Here is a 21,819-nt window from a genome sequence, read left to right on the forward strand (position 1 = left end):
CAGGAGCCAGGCGGAGCGGGCCCTAGCGCCCTGAATCAGTGAGCTGCGGCAGTTACCAGACTTCTCAACCCACAAACACCAAAGACAACAGGGAAGGTTAGTGGGAAAAGCTGCTGGGGACAGAGTGAAAGAAGGAGTTTGTGGTTCAGCCACCGCCCCGGGGGCAGCGGAGGTGAAGCAGCTACAGAACTACAGCTGCAGTTGCTTCAGGCCCCAGGCCCACCTAGGGGGAGGAATTAAGTGGCAGATCAGAGCAGGAGTGAAGAGCCTGCTGAAGATCTAAGTCCAGTCTTGGTTGGGGGTTCTTGGGGAAGGAAGAGTGCTGGTGTGGCAGAGCTTGAACATCCCCCCAAGCTTGGAACATAGTACTGTTTACTCTACAAGCAGTCATACCCCGCTGAAAAACCCAAGGGTCAACTAAGTTGGCTGGGAACATGGCCAGGCAGCGAAAATGCACCCAGATTCAGTCTCAGACTTTGGAATCTTTCTTTGGTGACAAAGAAGACCAAAACATACAGCCAGAAGACGTCAACAAAGTCAAAGAGCCTACAACAAAAGCCTCCAAGAAAAACATGAACTGGTCTCAGGCCATGGAAGAGCTCAAAAAGGATTTGGAAAAGCAAGTTAGAGAAGTAGAGGAAAAATTGGGAAGAGAAATGAGAAGGATGCAAGAAAACCATGAAAAACAAGTCAATGACTTGCTAAAGGAGAACCAAAAAAATACTGAAAAATATACTGAAGAAAACAACACCCTAAAAAATAGACTAACTCAAATGGCAAAAGAGCTCCAAAAAGCCAGTGAGGAGAAGAATGCCTTGAAAGGCAGAATTACCCAAATGGAAAAGGAGGTTCAAAAGACCACTGAAGAACATACTACCTTAAAAATTAGATTGGAGCAAGTGGAAGCTAGTGACTTGATGAGAAATCAAGATATTATAAAACAGAACCAAAGGAGAGAAAAAATGGAAGACAATGTCAAATATCTCATTGGAAAAGCCACTAACCTGGAAAATAGATCCAGGAGAGAGAATTTAAAAATTATTGGACTACCTGAAAGCCATGACTGAAAAAACAGCCTAGACATCATCTTTCAAGAAATTATCAAGGACAACTGCCCTGCTATTCTAGAGCCACAGGGCAAAATAGAAATTGAAACAATCCACCGATCGCCTCCTCAAATAGATCCCAAAAAGAAATCTCCTAGGAATATTGTCGCCAAATTCCACAGCTCCCAGATCAAGGAGAAAATACTGCAAGCAGCCAGAAAGAAACAATTTGAGTATTGTGGAAACATAATCAGAATAATCCAAGATCTAGCAGCTTCTACATTAAGAGATCGAAGGGCTTGGAATACGATATTCCGGAGGTCAATGGAGCTAGGATTAAAACCAAGAATCACCTACTCAGCAAAACTGAGTATCATGCTCCAAGGCAAAATATGGACTTTCAATAAAATAGAGGACTTTCAAGCTTTCTCAGTGAAAAGACCAGAGCTGAATAGAAAATTTGACTTTCAAACACAAGAATCAAGAGATGCATGAAAAGGTAATCAAGAAAAAGAAGAAGAAAAAGAAACTGCAAGGGACTTACTAAAGTTGAACTGTTTTGTTTACATTCCTACATGAAAAGATGACGTGTATGATTCATGAGACCTCGGTATTAGGGTAGTTGAAGGGCATATGCATATATATATATGTTTATGTATGTATACGTATATGTGAGTGTGTATGTATGTATATATATGTATGTGTACATATATATATATATAGAGAGAGAGAGAGAGCGGGCACAGGGTGAGTTGAAGACGAAGGGAAGATATCTAAAAGAAATAAAATCAAATTAAGGGATGAGAGAGGAATATATTGGGAGAGGGAGAAAGGGAGAGATAGAATGGGGTAAATTATCTCACATAAAAGTGGCAAGAAAAAGCAGTTCTGTAGGAAGAGAAGAGAAGGCAGGTGAGGGGGGAATGAGTGAATCTTGCTCTCATCAGATTTGACCTGAGGAGGGAATACCATACATACTCAATTGGGTATCTTACCCCACAGGAAAGAAGAAGGAAGAAGATAAAAAAAAGGGAGGATGACAGAAGGGAGGGCAGATGGGGGTAGAGGTAATCAAAAACAAACATTTTCGAAAGGGGACAGGGTCAAGGGAGAAAATTCAATAAAGGGGGATAGGTTAGGAAGGAGCAAAATATAGTTAGTCTTTCACAACATGAGTATTGTGGAAGGGTTATACATAATGATACACATGTGGCCTATGTTGAATTGCTTGACTTCTTAGGGAGGGTGGGTGGGAAGGGAAGAGGGGAGAGAATTTGGAACTCAAAGTTTTAAAAACAGATGTTCAAAAACAAAAAAAAAAAGTTTTTGCATGCAGCTAGAAAATAAGATACACAGGCAATGGGGTGTAGAAATTTATCTTGCCCTACAAGAAAGGAAGGGAAAAGGGGATGGGAGGGGAGTGGGGTGACAGAAGGGAGGGCTGACTGGGGAACAGGGCAACCAGAATATATGCCATCTTGGAGTGGGGGGGAGGGTAGAAATGGGGAGAAAATTTGTAATTCAAACTCTTGTGAAAATCAATGCTGAAAACTAAATATATTAAATTTAAAAAAAAAGGAAGGGAAAAAAAAAAAAGAAAAGATGCTGAAGAGGTGCCATACTCCATATCCACTACATTTTGGCCCAACCCCAACAATGATTCATTTCACTCCCTGGAAACGTCACTGGCTCTGGAGTCAGAGAACCTGGGTTCAAATCCTGCCTGGCACTTTCTATTAAGGTAAGTTCACTTACTTTTCCAGTTCTTAGTTTTCTAATTTATAAAATAAGGGGACAAGGCTGGACTTGACTCTAAGGTTCTTCATGCTCTAGATCTATAATCTTAAGACTCTTAACCTCTCTGACCTAGTTTCCTCGTCTATAAAATGAAGTTAACAATAACTCCTATTTCAGAGCAACATTGAGGATTGTCTGAGATAATGGATGTAAGAACACTTTGCAAACCTTAAAATGATATATAAATATCAGCAAATTAGCTATTATTATAAGTGGAGGGGTGAGTTCCTCTAGATATTCCTGTTTGTGAATGACTGACCTTGTTGCATCATGCCCCAGAACTCTGCAGTCTCCTGGAACAGACTGCTCAAAAAGAGTTTGGCCTGATCATCCACAAAGGAAAGACCAACTAAATGAAGAATGTCTATTTGTCCAGATTATGGCATTATGACACCCTATAGAGCTTGTCCACCGGGGTGTTTATTTAGGCCAGACAGTACAAATGGAGGAGTTGGGCCCACAGTTAAACAGGAGGAAGAGAGCAGCCTGGATTGCCTTCAGGAGTTTGCAAAACTCTATAAAATCTAATTTGTGAAAGTATGTTTGGTTTTTTGTCATTATTGTTATTGTTAATAACTTCATCAAGAGGGTCCTTGATATATGTGTAAATTATTCTGAAAGACTATCCTAAGAAGAGAAAGGAAGTATATGAGTTTGGTAGTTATAAATATTTTTAATTGTCTTTTTTCAATAATACACTTGTACTTCAAATTTAATGATAACTAAGGACAAATGCTATGAGTGGCACCAATAAAATTATTTTAGCCTGTAAAGTTTTCCATAACACGTGCAAGTCTAAGTCAATTAAAAACGGCATCAATCCTGATGGTTTTATAAATCTTAATCTTTTTAACTATATCTCAGAGTCACAGAACCCAAGTTGTGGTTCAAGGAAGCCTAAGAGAAGACTATTGTTTAGACTTTTATTTCATATTGCTAACTCATTGAGCTTACAAATTCACCTTTTTTATGGAAAATTTTTCTAGCCACAACTCTATTTTGTATGTATGGAGTTGACTTTGTCAACTCATGTAGAACTTTACATTTGCCATTACTAAATATCATCTTATTAGCCCCTGTCATTCTCAACTTAAGATTTTTTTTGAATCCTGTCTGTCATCTAATATATTTATCTTTCCCTGGCTAACTTTAAGTCACCTGTAATAAAGCAGACTTTTTAGGACTTCATCCAAGTCAATGACAAAAATATACCAAGGGACAGATTTCTGAAACATTCCATTAGGGACTTTCCATCAAGTTGACATGGAATTAAGCTCTGCATTCTGCTATTGCACCAATTCTGAATTCTACCTAGCACATCTAGCCCATAGTCTCCATCTTTTTCAAAAGGATGAGACTGTCAAATACTTTGCTGAATCTAAATATGCTATAAATCGCAAATGAATAGAACTGAAAAGGATCTTAGCAACGAGTAAGACCAAATTATCATTTTACAGATAAGGTAAATGAATCTCCAAGAGGTGAAGTGGCTCGACACAAAGTAACATTCAATGAGTGGGTGGCCAGGTTGCTTGTTTCCTATTCAGATATCAAACCATACATCTCTGTACCTTCTGGATCCTCAGGTTTTCGAACTTTTTCCCATTCTTCCTGTCTCTTTTTACGCCGTTCATCTAATTCCGTCTCAGACACAAATCTCTTTTTGATAACAAGATTACCATCATCTCCTCCATCCATAGTGAAACAGCCTGCCCAAAAACAAGATTGAAAACTAGTATTAAAATTCAAAAGACAAACATGGTTATTAAGCTGCATCATATCTAGAAACTACACAGGTTGTCCCAAAAATCTTGGCACAGTTTTAAGCTTTAATAGTCTGAGACTTTCGGAATACTCTGTAACCTCAAAAATCTCCTAGAGCTTATGAGAGGAGAAAAAAAAATGAGGATGATTTATTTAAAATGAAGGCCCTCCCCAAAACGATTCAGTAACATGCTGATTTTTGTCTGTTTCACAATGTAACAGATATCTTTACTCTCAAGGAAATCATTCCAAAAACCAGTTCCAGAAGCAGTGGAACTGCTCTAGCAATGCAGTTTTGACAACGTAACCTGGATTTAGAGTCAGAGCACCTGAGTTCAAATCCAAGCTCTACTATTTATCACTTGTGTATGACTTTGGGCAAGTAGCTTAAACTGTTTAGGCTCTGGTTTCCTTTTTATAAAGTAGATAACCTCTAAAGTCCCCCTCCTAGCTCTATACATCTATGATTCTACTTCTAGATAGTGAAGACTATATATAGTTTCATCACCCATCTATTTGCTTCATTGGTTTCATCCAGTTGACCTAATTACAAAATGCATTGGTCTTCCAAGGTTCTTCTTCCTCTTCCTGACTTCTCTATAGCATATAACAATGTTCCTTATTCCCTTCCTTCTTGATTCTTCTAGCTTTGACAACTAAGGATTACTGATTTAACATTTCTGATTTAGCATCCATTTACTTTGCAACTTAGTCAAAGGGTCCAATTCAGCAACAGAATTGCTCATTTTCTGTAACTATATCAAGGATTTTGAAAATTCTTAATAGTGACCTCTTAATGAAATGAAAGGCAACATCAAGAAAGCATCACTTCACGCAAGTAAGAAAAATGTATTAGACAGGAAGATGAACTGAAGTAATCTGGGCTATACTTCCCCCACTTCTGACTGTAACAGCTAAAAGTAATGTTAAGGAAGGAAGGAAGGAAGGAAGGAAGGAAGGAAGGAAGGAAGGGAGGAAGGGAGGGAGGGGGAAGGGAAGAAATCACATTTGATTTTAACCCTAAGGATGAGTACAGAGTATAATGGGGCAAAAATTCTATTCAAATTCTATCAAAAGTATTTCCTCAATACCATGGAAATCATGGATACTTCAGGCAAGAGATTAATTGTGTTATTGAGGATTACAAATATTGGAAGATTCCTCCAATAGGATCAGAGTATTTAGAGATAGAAGGATCTTGGAGATTTCTTAGTCTAAACTCCCTCACTTTACAGATAAGAAACTAGAGCCTGGAGAAGTAAAGGTCACATAGGTGAATTAGTGACCACAAAGGGATCTGAATATTCTTCAGGACCCCTGTGGCCCAGCCCCATCCCACAAAAGAACTTGGGGGTCACATAGATCAGGTTCAATTCCTGCAAGGGTAGGAAGGGGGAGGAAGGAGGGTTCCTAACCCCAAAGGGTCCATTTTTCTTCTCTTTGTGGTTCTCCAAACATAAGTAGCTTACTCTTTCAATCATCCATTCTCTTCCCCCTTACTTTTCAGTATCTCTTTATCCACCAGTTCTTTCTCTTCCCTTTCAAAATCAAACACCCAGGAAGAGAAGTTTATACTTGTTGCTTCCATTTTCTGACTCACACTTACTTTTCAACCTTGCATGCAATCTGGTTTTGATCTTACTGAGTTATCAACTGAAACTGCTCTTTCCAAGATTACCAATGACTACTATCAATTGCCAAATCCAATGACCTTTTCTCTGTCCTTATTTACCACCCCCAACTAGGTAATCTTTTATGCCTGGGTTTTTATAACACTGCTTTTTTCTTCTGGTCGGTCTGTTCACTCCTTTTTAGTCTCCTCCTTTGCAGGATCATCACCCCTTTCCCATTCCTCTCTAAGTGTTGAACTCTAAGGGCTCTATCCTTGTCCTCTCTCTATATTGTCCCAGTGAACCTATCTTCACCCAGAGGTGCAATTATTACTATGTAGAGGATCCATAATCCAGTCCCAATCACTCTCCTGAATTCTAGACTCACCTCATCAACTATCTATTAGACACCTCCAACTGTATACTTTACTGTCAGTCAGTCAATAAGTATTTATTAAGTGCCTACTATGGGCCAAGCACTATGCTAAGTATTGAGGATACAACAAAAAAACAAAAGACAAAAAATCCCTGCCCCCTTACTGGCATCTCAAATTCAACTTGTCCAAAATAGATTTCATCTTCCACCTAAAATCTTTCCCTGTTCCTAATTTATTTTTGTTAAGGGCACCACCATCCTTGACTCTTTTCAAATTCAATCTGTTGAAAGTCTTATTGATTCTACCCCCACAACATAATTCCCATACCTCCCCTTCTCTACACTCACAGTCACCACCCTAGCTAGCTAAGGTCCTCATCATTCCTTGCATGCCCAGACTACTGAATTAGCCTCCTAACTCATCTTTAATTTTAGTCTTTTCTTTCAATCCATCTTCCACACAGCTGTCACCTCCATCCTTCTTAATAAGCTCCACATGGTTCCCTCTTTGCCTCAGGATCAAATGCAAATTTCTCTTTAAAAGTAAAAACTTCTAAAGCCTTTTATAATATAACTTATAATATAACTTTACCTTTCCAGTTTTATTTACACAGATCTCTCTCATTAACTCTAAATTCCTGCTAAACTGGCCTGCTTAGTATTCCCCACACATAATATCCCATCTCCCACCTCCATATACCTGTACAAGCTATCCCTCATGTCTAGAATGTACTCCCTCTCCTCACTTATGCTTCATAAACTCCTCTGTTTCCTTCAAAGCTCAGCCCATCCTGATCTTGTTGAGATTTCTGCCTGTGCTCTTCCCCTGGAGATTATTTTGTGTTTAATTTTCTATGAACATTTTGTTTCCCTAATAGAATTAATGTCTTTCAGCACAGTGTCTAGCACATAGTAGGGACTTAATAATGGTTTGCTGAATTGAACTGACTCTATTCTACTACATCATGATATTTCCTTTAACATTTAGAATTTAAGCCTTGTTTCTTTGCATTAATGAAAGGACAAACCAATAGAAATATCTATCTTCTACCTCAAAATGAAAGAAGTTTCATGATTTATTTGATTTCATTTTGTAGTTTTACTGGGCATTTGAAATGAAATAACATTTTGCACTAACATCTAAGAAAACTCTGAGAAAAGAAACCTACTTCCCAGAGGAATCATATAAACAAGGCTTTGTAAACTAAAATGCCGAAAAAACAAGAATGCTGATCTTTCCAACACCTGTAGGCAAAAGATAAATTTTATAAGATGTCAAGAAATCCTCCAATTTTTCTAGGAATTATAATTCAACTTTTATTTAGTAAATAATCTAAAAAATAATGTAACATTAAATTTAGTTGTAACAATATTATCTCAAACAGAGGGGCTAAAGTCAGGAAAATTAACAAAATTACATAAAAAAGGGAACATAAGGAATTGACTTCAAAGTCTGGACAAAGATACTTCCTTCACTCATTTGGTAGTCTCTTAGGAGTGGTCACCCATTCAGAACTAAAAGATGCATATAAAGTGAGTTCATTTTAAGGCAGTTTCAGAAGGTTTTAATTCCCTTGGAGACAAATGAACAAAACTAGATAGCCATGAGATTACACAAAGAATCTCCAGGAGTTGTTGTTATTGTCTGTCCTTCGTTCTCAAAGAGGACCACAACATCAGGGAGGTGATGCCACGGCATGCAAGTTAACTGGATTTAAGTGAGGGAGGGCTGTGCAAAGTCACCAGCCTCACTCTCTCCTCCAGAACCATCTGAGTCTGGTGACCAGATATGGATCAGGACAACTGGAGATGACCCAGGATGCAGTGGGGGACCTTGGCCTTTTCAAGCTAAGGTCTTTAGCAGGTCTCAGTTTGACTGAGGCAGCACCCATTCATTGATTCAGGCTTAATAAAAAATGAGGCAAAGAATGGCCTCTTAAAAAAATTGACTCGGGAGTGGAAGACCCTCAAAGTTTCTGGCCAAAACAAGTTGTCTTGTTTCACATTCTTTTTTATTTATTTGAATTTTCTTTCTTCTACCCGCTTTCTGCTAATTAGTAATAAGCCTAGACAAAAATTAATAGTCCACTGTCACACTCCCTGAAATCTAGTTTCATTTACTCAGCACTCCATCTTCCCCATAAGTGTACTTTATAAACACAAAAACATTACCCAACTGTGCTTCAGGTTTCTTAGTAGTTGACAAAAGAGCTTCCCAAAAGACCAACAAAAAAACTTCACTGCCAACAAGGAAATTCAATCTGAGTCTCCAGCAAGAACAGCTCAGACTTAAGGATACAGTTTGGTAATTTTTACATTTTGAAGATAACAGTTTTTCTAATCTTAGATCTTTATCAACTTAATACAAGTACTGAGTACTTACTAGAAAATATCCAGTACTGTTGGGAGTGGGGGGAATGAATAGAAAAGAGTCTGTAGGGAGTATGGACTTTGAGAGTAGTCTCAAAGAACTTACACTCTACTTGCTGAATTGAAGTAACTCTAATACACTTTCTTCTACATCATTTTAACCTCCAGAATTTAAACCCTGTTTCTTTGAATGAGAGGACAGTCGAACAATATCTATCTTCTACCTCAAAATGAAACATGAGCACACATGGAACATTTAAACAACATATGGCACTGGGATAGATAGATGTTTAAATTCTGCCCCTCTCCCTGCTCCATTTAAATTTCAGGCAGGAGAGGTCCCATATATCACCATACCCAACTCTGATAAAAGATCTATCCAATGTTATGAGATCCATTACTTGCATGGGCCTTCCTGTACACAGGGCTGCTTGGGTAGCATTTATAAGTAACGAAAGTAACACATAGTTATGGTGTGATGGTATTTAAATATATGACAAAACTCCAAAGACCATTCTAAGCCTACCATACATTATTCCAGGAATTTGAAAGGTAATTAGAAGTTGAGGTAGGAACGTAAATAATTTGCTTCGGGAACTGTGTTTTTTAATTTCATCTGTACCATATTTTGTTTGTACTGTATTTTGTTCTGGAAAGAGAAAGCAAATAATATTGCCCTCTCTCCTCCTTTTTCTTCTTATCCTTTTTAACTCACAGGATCATCTCCCCCTCCAAAAAAAGAGAATAATTTAATTGCCAAACTAAACATAATCATAAAAAGCCAATTTAGAGAAAGCCAAGAATTCCAATCATTCCAAATTTACTCTTTTGGCAAAGGACATGACTGTTGAAAACAGAAAATGTAGTTTAATTTAAGTTTACACGCATTACATGCCAATGTGATTACCTATATTTTACGCTAAAGTAACTATAAAATATTATCTGATTATTATATCAATGTGGCTGAATCAAAGTACAGAATTTTATTTCCAAACTGCTGCAGTAGACCTAGTTCAAGATTTTATGTAGTCCACTCTTCAAATTACACAGATATTTAATTGCCAACCTCACTATAATACTGGTTCCTGATTTTCTTTCTCCTTTTCTTAGAGTAGGTCTCTCCATCTTGTCTAGGATGGCAGCATAAGGGAGCTACTCACAATCCAATCCCACTACTAATCAGCACAAAAGTTTTGAACATTTCCAACCTGGGCCAATTCAGCTTTCCTTAGGCAACCTCAGTGTCCTGTACCTCTTCCTCATCCATTCCCCCCACAACCCCCAGTTCCTGAGGGCTCATCATGTTAATGCAGTGCATATATCTGATCATCATAGCCCACTGCAGCTCACAACTCCTAACTCAAGAGATCTACTAGCTTCAGTCTCCTCAGTAGCTGGGATTACAGGTATGACTTAAAAAAAAAAATCACTCCATGGAACCAATTCTGTGATGTCTTATAGAGTATAACATCTCCATTGTTCTTATCAATGGGTATGACCCTGTCCCAATTTAGTAATGCTTTCTAAAATTAGATTATATGTCGAAAAATATTTGGAAAGGGGATTAAGAACTCAGAGTTGTTGTTCTCAGCCCCAATTCTAGTAGTAAATCAGAGGCCAAACAAACTACTCCATTTATTTGAAAATATACTAATATATTCCTCTCCCTCCCAATATTCTTTGGACCTAATCACTTACAATTTTAAAATGCAGGACAGCAATTGAGCCAGATGGTAAACAAAATTTTATCCCAAATAAAGATTGATTCTGGTTGGAAGCTATTTTTTTTTGGTTGTTGCAGGAGGGACCCTTCTCAGCGACCATCCAGGCTGTCTTGGGCTGGAGACTTATTTTACTCTGTCATTTCGTGGGTTCTGTAGCTCTAGAATTTGTTTAGAGTCATTTTTTACAGGTATTTGAAGGGATCTGGGGGGAAAGCTCAAGCGAGTCCCTGTTTTCAAGCCACCATCTTGGCTCCGACCCCCATAAGATATTTCTATTGAGCATGACACAGACTGGTTCATTTGCCACTTTTTAAGCTTTGTTAGCATTTAACATTAGACAAAGTAATCCTTTGCTAATCACACAATCCTACTAGGTATGTAGCGTTCTCCAAAGGCAGAGGCCTAAAGATAGTTATAAATCTAAAAATATCTAAAAAATAAAATTAAGAGGTAAGAGAGAAATGTACTGGGAGAAGGAGAAAGGAAAAGGTAGAATAGGGTAAATTATTTCACATAAAGGAAGCAAGAAAAAGCTTTTACAGTGGAGGGGAAGAAAGAGGAGGTGAGAGGGAATGAATGAACCTTATTCTCATCAGATTTGGCTTAAGGAGGGAATAATATACACACTCAGTTGGGTATGGAAATCTATCTTACCCTACAGGAAAGTAGGGGGGAAGGGGATAAGGGAACGGGGGTGGGACAGAAGAGAGGGCAGACTGGGGGAGGGGGTAATCAGAAGCAAACACTTTTGAGGAGGGACAGTGTCAAAGCAGAGAACAGAATAAACAGCAGGGTGAGATAGGATGGAGGGAAATAAAGTTAGTCTTTCACAACATGACTATTATGGAAGTGTTTTGCATGACTACACATGTGCAACCTATATCGAATTGCTTGCCTTCTCAATGAGGGTGGGTGGGGAGGGAGGGAGAGAATTTGGAACTGAAGGTTTTAAAAACAAATGTCAAAAATTGTTTTTACATGCAACTGGTAAATAAGACACACAAGCAATGGGGTATCGAAATCTATCTTACCCTATAGGAAAACAGAAGGGGAAGGGGATAAGAGAAGGAGGTGGGGGAGATAGAAAGAAGGGCAGATCAGGGGAAAGAGCAATCGGAATGCACGTGGTCCTGGAGTGGGGCAAGGAGAGAGATGGGGAGAAAATCTGGAACTCAAAATCTTGTGCAAGTAAATGCTGAAAACTAAAAATAATAAATAAACAAAAAAAATTTTTTTAAAAAAACAATGGCTAAAAAGATTTGCATTATTCTGAATGATACTAAAAGTCAACTAACTGATAATAAGAAAATATCTAAGAAGACATGATTTATATGGAAAACAACATACTCATATAGTCAGTAAAATGAACTTCTCCATATTTGGTTCCTGTTCAATGTTGTGAGAGATACAAAATTAATAAGACATAACCTCTGTTCTTATGGAGTCTGACAATCTACTAAGGCAAGATACAACAGAAATACAATACAAGACAGATACAAGAGATACAATACAAGACAGAAAAATGTAATCTTGCAATAAGAGATATTTCAAGCTAAATATTATGAAGAGAAAGAGAACACTCAGGAGGAAGGCTCAGGGAAGTAGAAGATTTGGCAGCAAGGACATGGCAAATAAGGTCAACTATAATGGCTTATAGTGAAGGGATGGTAAGTTAAATCCATTCTATTATATAGAGAACTTTTAATTCAAGTTGCTATGCTATAATGAAGAGCAACAAAAATTTTAAATTGCATATCACTACATTTTTATCAGAAACAGCATGGAGGGCTTTTCAAAGGGTAATCCAAGATAGGACATGTTGAAGCAGCTGAGTAAGAGGTCACAAAGGCATGAATGTGGGAAAGACTAGGTCCAAATAATGAAGCAGAGTGCTCTGTACAAATTACAACTTCACATGCCAGAAGAGCTTAAACTTTGATTTGTGCAAGCAGCATAATCTTAAAATATCATGATTCCTGGGGGATAAAAATCAATGGCTGAAATTTTTAAACTTTCTTAACTTACAGCTTGCTTAGTATCTTCGAAATTCTTCAGTTACCACAGCCCTTTTCCTCTCAAACAAGTAAAATGAGGAAGACCTTAGGCTTAAATCTCTTATAAAAGTTAGTCACTTCTTCAGGCTCTTGCAAATATCTAAAGGGCTCAATTTGGAAGTCTATAAAAGCTGCTTTCATCTGAGCTCTATGTCTTGTACCCAAGACAATTCAGTCCTCACTTGTACTGCCCCTTCTAGGATTTTAAAAGGCTTAATAAAAACATTAAGCAAGCTCTTTCTGTACCTACTTTATTCCCCTACCTTTTCACACTAGTAAACAAACTCAAGACAGCAAAAAACTTCAACATAACTTAATCTGTATCAAATATGGATCTACGGTTTATGGAGCTTCTATATTAGGATGTATTTTCCTCTTAAGAATCTTCCAGGCTTAGTTATAAAGATAGGTGGAACAGCAGCAGGGTATAGTGTAAAGAATGGTTTCAACAATCTGGCTAGCAGCTGCTGTGGGGGTGAAAGACCAACACAAGACCAACAACAAGCACACTACCAGCACGCTGCAAAAGCCCAGGTTCTTTTGATCTGTTTTACTAAGGAAAGCAACATTAAGGGGTTAACAAGCTTGTTTTAATCCAGCATACAAATATCACTCACTTAGTTCAGGGGAAAAAGCCAGCACCTTGAACTTCAGAGCAAAACACAAACAAATTGCAAACATCGACAGACAGACCTTGTCTGATTCAAATCCCAATACATAGTTACCAGAGTTTAACAAAGTCCCAACATCCAGGTTACGAGCTGGAGGGCTCTTAGCTACAGCTACCCGGAGTCTCCGCATCAGCCGGCCACCAAGAGTGAGAGCCCTGCGCAAATGGCTCTGTCTTCTCTTCTTATAGCCTTTCAGACATCATCAAACATCATCTGAATGACCAGAACTTAGGCTCTTGAGTTAGAACCTCCCCTTACTACCCTGGGGGCTTCAAACCCACATAGGCTTAGCACCTAATAGGGGTTTGGGCCTGGGGCTTAGCACCTAGAAAGACTCAATGAAATATACTGAATTAATCAAACTAAACAAAAGTCAAACTCTTCAAGGGCACTTGGTTGAACTGAGTGCTAAGAGCCCATTTTGCTTACCAACACAAGAATGTATCCTGGACTTTGTCAGAAAAACCTACTTCTAAAATTTAATAGTAGTATAACCATGGGCAAGTCACAGCCTCTGAGCCTCAGTTCCTCTTCTGTGAAATGAACATAATGCCATTATAATCTACAATTACAGAGCTGTTTTGAAGTTGAAATGAGTGGTTTCAAGAGTTTAGGTAACTGTAAGTAAGAAAATTCCCTTTATCAACAACTGTTCTACAACTTAAAGTCTTAGTGAGTTAGTTGCCTGGGAACTGGAAAAATTAAGTGACTTGCCCAGGATCACATGGCCAGTATGTGGACCAGGTCTTTCAGACTCTAGGCAAATACTTTTTAAGTCTTCTTTTCTACTTCACCCTTCTACTTAACATAAAAGCCAAGGTCAATAATTGCATCCAACTTTATAATTTTATAAAGTGCTTTCTTTATACGTCTATGAAATTTAGCCTCATTTTACAGATGTGTAAACTGAGCTTCATAGGAGGTTGAGTAAGTAACTTGCCCTGGAAGTCCTCAAAGAAAGAAAAACAAGCTTCTAAAGTCATGAAAAAAATACTCCAAAGCATTAATAGAGAAATGTAAATTAAAGTAACTCTTGAGGTTGTACCTCACTCCCAATCAGATTGACAAAGTACACAAAAAATGAAAATGACAAGTTTTTAAGGGCTTCAGGAAAACAGGCACACTGATACACTGCTGGTGAAGTTGTGAGTTAGTATTCTGAAAAGCAATTTGGAACCATGCCTCCCACATTGCTAAACTGTATATACCCTTTGACCCAACAATACCACTACTAGGCCTATACTCTAAGGAAATTAAAGAAAGGAAAAGATCCTATATGCACAAAAATATTTTCAGTAGTTCTTTTTGTGGTGGCAAAGAACTGGAAACTAAGGGGGTATCCATTAACTACAGAATGGCTGTACGGTATATGAATGTAATGAAATACGCTATAATAAATGGAGAAATAAGAAAAACCTGGAAGATGTGTATGGACTGAGAGGCAGAGTATAGTGAACAGAATAAGAACAATATACTACAAAAAGAAACAATTTTGAAAAACTCAAGAACTCTGACCAATGTGATGATCAATCATGATTCCAGAGGACCAATGATGAGGAATGCGATCCACTTTCTGATGGAGGGGTGATAGATTAAATATGAAGAATGAGACATTTTTGGACATGATCACTATGGGAATCTGTTTTTCTTGACTATGCTTATTTGTTACTAGGGGTTTGTTTTTCCTTTTCCTTGGGGGGATGGGCAAGGGGGTGGTGATTCATAATTGAAAAGAATAACATTTATCATCAAGTAGGAAAAAAAAAGTAATTTGCCCTGGCATTTACTTACTATTATAAATCCAGGCTCCACAATCTTGATCCAGGCTACCTTTATCCAGCCTTTTCTCATACAACTAACTCTCTTTTACTACTAGATTCCATCCTCCCTATACTCTTCTATCTCAGTTCTTTTACTGAAATCGTTTCCCTAGTCCTAGAACGTAATTTCATTCTCTATCCTTTCTTAACTCTAATACCTGCCCTCTGTTATTTCCAATTTATTCTGTAAATAGCTCGTTCACTAGTAGTCCTTTGCATGTTGTCTCCATGTAATTTAGCTACTTGAGAGCAGGGACTGTCATTTGCTTTTCTTTGGATCTCCAGCACTTTCACATTGCACATAGTAAGTCTTTAATGTTGTTTATTGATTGACATCCCCACTCTTGTCTGCTGACGTCTTTCTCCTTGAAGGTCCAGCTCAGATGCCACTTGGTACATGATGCTTTTTCCTTGCTCTCCACCCCCCAACATTTTATCTCTTCTTCGTATTTATGATTCTTTCCCTGGCTTGCTGGTATATTGGTGTCCAGACCTCCTGCACCAGGTCTTGCTCTTCCTCCTCCCCCCAGAAGGTCCTGCCTTTGCCTGCCTGGGTTCGGGACAGAGGCGTTTGACTCTGAGGTAAAAGCTTAATAAACCCTGGCTGAACTCAAGGGACCAAGACCACGCTCTTAAGGCCCAGGGCCAAGCCTGGAGCCTGTCTGGGTCTCCAGGAGTCATATCTAGGGCTCTGGGCCCTTCAGCCAGGGGGCCCTTCCACGTTCTCTGAGCACTAAGACCTCCTAAGCCCCCTCCCTGGGGCTCCGGATCTCATTTGGGCCCCCTCCTCACTCAGGCAGTGCCCTCGCTTGGGACCCAACTGTCGGACGAGGCAGCGGAACCGGCAGCGGGAGGACGGCCTGCCCCCATCCATACCCTGTCACGCACCCTGCGAGGCCGGGGCGGGTTCCCCGCGTCTCTTCGGGAGCCCCCGATCACGGCTTTACCTCCCAAGCCCCAGTTCCTCAGTCTCAATAACACTAAAGCCGTCCCTTCTCACACGAGTCTGTCTGCTCTGTAAAAAGAGGTTTGGAGTGCACGCTTCTCCGCCTAAGCAGCCTCTGCCTCAAGTCCCGGCCACGCTCACCTACCTTGCACACCTCAGCCGAGACCCCCTCAGCAGAGAACACCCTCCTCAACCGCCACCAAGGCCTCACTTTTCCCCACCTCCGACTTTGCTTTTTGAATGCTTTTGGTCCTTCAGAGCTTCCACTCCCTTTCGTCCACCGTAGGACCCGCCTTCCCCGAGGCAGATTGGCCTATCTTTATCGCTCTTCCTCCCCGGCTGCCGCGGACTGAGCAATGGGAGCCCGGCTCTGACATACAACAACCTAGAGCCTAGGCAATCTGATTGGACTTTTCACGCTTTAGCGTGAGCATTGGCTAGCTAGGGTGAGGGAGGGGCAAAGCGAGAGGAGGGTCACCTGATCATGCTACCTGGATACCGATTGGTTGACTCTGGAAAAGGCCAACGGGGAGTGAGGTGGGTGTTTCCTAGGGGACGAGAGGGAAGGCGGACCGGGGCGTTACGGAGCGGGGGAGGGCTCAACGCGGAATGGCAGTGCCGGGGCTGCGCGTCCATCTTTATCGCCCGTCCGGAGCTGTCACAAAGGAGTCGCTGCGCCGCAGACCGTGCCTCCGTCCCACGGGAGACCACGAAAAGTCAGTCACGGGGCCCCGGCCGCCTGGTTTGCGGGAATCTCCAAGGGGAGAAAGAGGGCGGAAGGAGAGACTGAAGGGGCTGCCGTCGGGGCGGGGAGCGGCCCGAGCCGGCCCGGGGGAGGGGCCGCTGGGGAAGCTGAGGGAGGGAGACTGGGGGGCGGGGTGGGGCTTGCCGGGGGCGCTGTAGAATGGGCGGAGGGAAGAGGTACCCAGGGTGCAAGAGGAGAAGGGAAGGAGGGTTCTGGGGGCTCGAAGCTCCTGCAGGTGGGGTGCCGCTGGAGCGGGGAAGGTGGCATTCAAGATTGAGAGCTGGAAAGAAGCTTAAAGACAGGTAATAGGATGTTAAGTCACTAGATTTAGAGTCCGAGGATCTGGGTTCGAACTTCATTTTTGCTACTTACTATCTATATGACCTTGGTCAAGCCCCTTCCCTTCTTTGGGCCTGTATTTTCTTTTCTGTAAAATGAGGGAAGGGTTGGACTAGGTATTCTCTAAGGCCCTTCCCGTTCTAAATTCTATGATCCTTCAAATCCAGGCTCCCCATTTATTTTGCCACTAGAAAAACTGAGACCCTGAGAGGTCTGGAGGGCATTGCCTAAGGCTACATCAGATTAGTGAGTGGTAAAGCTGGGGCTACCAAGTTCTTCTGCTTCCCTGGCCAGGATTCTTTCAAATAAATTTACAGGACTTAGAGCTGGAAGTGATCTTAGAAATGAGAGTAATATACATTTAGAAAGCACTTTAAGGTTTTTAGAGCACTTTCTTCACAAAAGTCCTGTGAACTAGATACTGCAGCTGTTCATCCCTCCGATGATGGGAAACTAAGGCCCAATGAGGTGAAGTTACTTTTGTCCAACTGGGATCTGAACCCGGAGTCTCCTTCTTTGAAATCTGGATTCAGTGTTCTTTCCACTAGGCCGCGTGTCCCCTCGTGTACTTAATCCAAACCCCTCCTATACATATGAGAAAATTGAGGCCCAGAAAAGAGCAGTCTTCCCTCTAGGTCGCATATCTTTCTAGTCTATGTTAAAATAGTGAGTAAAATCATCTGTCTTTAGCTACATTAGGTGTATGGTGAGAATGAATGAAATCCTCTCTGGTAAATCTTGTACTTTAATCTTTTAGGATCAAAAGTTCATAGTTGTCTTAAATATTCAGCATTCTTGATCTGTATTCTGGGAGTTTTGTGGTATTTAAAGAAAACCCTAGTTTCCTTGCCCTTAATGACATTTAGTACTGAAACTAGAAAAAACTAAACATATTCCTTTAAAGTGTGTTTCTCACAATTTCATTTTAAATATCCATAGTGATGCTTCATTTTTTGCCAGGAAAATGGAAATATATGTAAAATATACTATAATAAGTCTTTGAAGAAGCTTTTCTGGTCCTCCTTTTTCTTACATATTTAGTTGTGTGCAGATAACTTTATTGCTTCCTTTTTTAGTTGTGATTTTGCCAAGCGATCTCAATATTTATTGAAGAATGATCTTTTAATAATAATATCTAACATCTAATAATAGCTAACACAGACATTAGTTAATGCCAGGCACTGTGCTAAATGCTTTACAGTGATCTCAAGTTGATCCTCTCAACAGCTGGGAGGTAGGTGCTATTATTAACCCCATTTTACAGATGAGGAAATTGAGATAAACACAGGTTAAGTGACTTTCCCAGGACCACATAGCTATTAGGTGTCTGAGATAGGTTTTGAACTTAGGTCTTCCTGACTGGTGCTCTATTCATTGCCCCATTAAGTATCAGGCACCGTGCTAATCATTGAGGATACAAAGAATGGCCCTGCTCTCAAGGAATTCACAGTGTGATGGGGGAGACACTGAAAATAACTAGGTACAAACAAGATATGTACAGGATAAGTTGGAAATAATGCAGAAAAGCTCCTCATAGAAGAGGTGAATTTAACTGGGACTTGAAGGAAGTGAGGAGGCAGAGATGAAGTTCATTCCACCTAAGAAGAACAGCCAGTGAAAATGCCTGGTTGGGAGATGGAGTGTCTTGAAAAGAAACATCAAGGAGGCCAGTGTCACTGGATTGCAGAGTACATGGGAGGGAGATTGGTATAAGAAGACTGGAAAGGCGGGAGGCAGCTAAGTTGTGGAGAGTTTGAAAAGACAAATAGAAAATTTTACATTTAACCCTGATGGCAATATGGGAGCTACTGGAATTTATTGCATAGTGGATAGTGACATAGTCAGATGTGTACTTTAGAAAGATTAATTTGACTGCTGAATGAAGGATTAGATTGGAATGGTGAGATATTTTGGCAAGTAATCAAGCCAGAAGGCTATTGTAGTAGTCCACATGTGAAGTGATAAGGTCCTGGACCTGGGTGGTGGCAGTATCAGAGATAAGGAGGGGAAGTATTATTCTGGAGATGTTACAAAGGTGAACCCTACAGATCTTAGCAACAGATTGGATATGGGGGAGGAGAGTGAAGAGTCAAGGATGATACCTTACAAGCTTGAATGACTGGGAGGATGATGGTTTCTTCAACGGTAATTGGTAAATTTTTAGGGAAGATAACAAGTTCAGTTTTGGACATGTTGAGTCTAATTATATGTATAGGACATCTAGTTCAACGTCTAATAGGCAGTTGGAGATTCAGGTTTAAACATTTGGAAAGAGGTTAGGGCTCGATAAATAGATCTGAGAATTATTACCATGGAGATGATAATTAAAATCATAGGAGCTGATGAGGTCACCTAGTGAATTTGTTTAGGGGAAAAAAGAAGAGTCCCCAAGGCTGAGCCCTGTTGAGTGAATGGGAGTGACTTGGCCCAAGAGACTGAGAAGGAGCTGGTAGGTACGTAGTTGGAGAACCTAGGTAGAGTAGTGTTATTTAACCTAGAGAGAAGAGGTGTATCAAGGAGAATGAAGATTTTGTGACTTAAAACATTGGCATTTGCAGAGCATTGTTTATCTTGCCCACTCTCACTTCTGAATCTCAGAAATTCTGCCAACTACTACATGTTGGTATTTGGCTTAATCGAACAGAAGTTGGGTTAAAAATTGCATTTTTTTGAACCAAATTGTTGTAGCAGCTCACTGTGTGAGATCCTGATCTAATTCACCATTTTCTGAATGTATGACATGTTCCTATTCTGCAATCGATGGATATGGTTTTACCTTTGCAGAATTATTTATTTTGTAATGTTCAAGATAGTTTTCTTTTTTTTTTTGAAAATATGATATTCATTAGCTCTTTCCACAGAAATACCTTTTAAAAACATCAGCAATGTTACAATCATTTGTTAGTTTTCTGATTTCCCAGTATTGATGTTATCTTCACCTATAGATTAATGTGCTCTAATTCTTGCTTTTTGCCACATTCACAACCTTCATTATTTCTGGATCTCATGATTATTTTAAAATTACGGTGGATTATAAAAAGTATTTCCACATTTTAATGAATTTGATCCTCCCTGTCAACAAATCAAACATTCCTTCAGTAGTTGACTTTTAAATTACATATAGAAGTACTATCTATTGCCAAGAGAACCTAATCAAAATGCTGCTTTATATTCATGTCTCAGTTGGAGTTGTATGATATAATGCATATAATAAAATTAAATTAGGTTATTATAAAGAAGGGAAAGGATACTTTGTCATCTTTAAATTGTGATTATCTTGAAATTATTTTGAATATGTTCTTAACCTTATTTTAAACGTGGCATTTCAAGTAGTAACACCCAAGATCACATGTTGTGTGTGGGTGTGTGGTTTTATGATTTTACAATCCTCTGGGGACATTTTTGAAGAAGAATACAGTAGAGTCATTTGCAGTGTTGTGAAATTGAATAGGAATCAAAAGCCAGGATATACTTGGAATGGAAGGACACTATTACTAGTAAATATTTGCAAATGTTATTTGGTGGTGGTGATACTATTGATTTAGCTTCATATCTTCTAGTTTTCCAGGGCCAACTATATTAATCAGTTAGAATACTTATTTGTGGTATAAAGATTGGAAATTTGAAACTGTGTAGGGTGAGACTACCCACCAGCAATTATTTAAGAGTCAGAGGTCTCTCAAAGTAGAAACAGAAAACTTCTTTATTACAATCTCGAGGGAAAGGGCATCATCACCGCTAGCTGAAGAGGCTACGTACAGAAAGTAAAGCATGATTATATACCTTAGCTGGTTCCATCCTCCTCCCACCACTGACCTTCACTCTCATTGGTGGAGTTCAGGCTTACAATCTCGCGAGAAACCTAACCCGGGTACAAGGGACAAGGAAACGCTAATTTAGCCAATAACAACTCTTAAGAATACATTTATCCTTATTTGGCAAAGACCCAGTTCAGGTGATTCTTAGTGACTCTTAGGCCTAGCTGTCAATCAGAAGCCCTGAGCCATGCCGAAAAGTCCCCACCCCCATTCATCCCACTCAACTCACAGAAAGGCTGAGACCCAGATTCCATGAGAGGTCCTCACTATGCCACTCAATTAGGTATAGGACTAGAACTTGGGCTCTGAAACTTGGACCACAAACACACGCTCAAAATGTATCCTTCAGAAGAGTTTTACTTTTACCATTGAGAAAGAACATAACAATATTAATATTATCTTCCCAGTTTTTAACCATTGTCAGTCATCTTTTAGCCTGTAGGTATACCAGATGAGTAGACAAGTACACAGATATATTTTACTGTAACTATCAACATGCCTCCAAAAGGGAGTGCTGCAAGGTGTTGTTTTTTAAGGAGACTGATAAATTTATTGTCCTTACCTATAAGGTTTCACAAGTAAAGCAGCCTTTGTCTACTGAGAATAATCTTATAGAAAGAATCACTTTTACAAGTAATTTTATATTGGTATGAAAGCTGAGAAGAGGGTAAAGACAGCAAAGAATTGACCTCACAGGATTAACTGAGGAATAGAACACGTTCCTATGCAAGCTAAGGAT

The 21,819-nt window shown here is 39.7% G+C and overlaps 2 protein-coding genes across 3 annotated transcripts in view; one reads left to right on the forward strand and one right to left on the reverse strand.

Annotated features, from left to right (window-relative positions):
• Window positions 1-16,476, reverse strand: part of PSME3IP1 (proteasome activator subunit 3 interacting protein 1) — a 46,174-nt gene extending 29,698 nt beyond the window's left edge. The window contains exons 1-2 of the mRNA XM_036748207.1: window positions 16,324-16,476; window positions 4,415-4,552 (exon numbers count right to left, since the gene is read on the reverse strand). Of these exons, the coding sequence (XP_036604102.1) occupies window positions 4,415-4,541 (127 nt within the window). The 5' untranslated portion in view covers window positions 4,542-4,552; window positions 16,324-16,476. The remainder of the gene's footprint in view (window positions 1-4,414; window positions 4,553-16,323) is intronic.
• A 232-nt stretch (window positions 16,477-16,708) lies between these two features.
• The window catches only part of RSPRY1 (ring finger and SPRY domain containing 1), a 63,365-nt gene continuing 58,254 nt past the window's right edge, over window positions 16,709-21,819 (forward strand). Inside the window, exon 1 of one of the 2 annotated variants that reach the window (XM_036751736.1) lies at window positions 16,709-16,894. The gene's annotated coding sequence lies outside the window, so the exon portion shown is untranslated. The remainder of the gene's footprint in view (window positions 16,895-21,819) is intronic. The other variant, XM_036751735.1, reaches the window with a different exon arrangement.

Source organism: Trichosurus vulpecula, chromosome 3, assembly GCF_011100635.1.
Source record: "Trichosurus vulpecula isolate mTriVul1 chromosome 3, mTriVul1.pri, whole genome shotgun sequence".
Taxonomy (NCBI): domain Eukaryota; kingdom Metazoa; phylum Chordata; class Mammalia; order Diprotodontia; family Phalangeridae; genus Trichosurus; species Trichosurus vulpecula.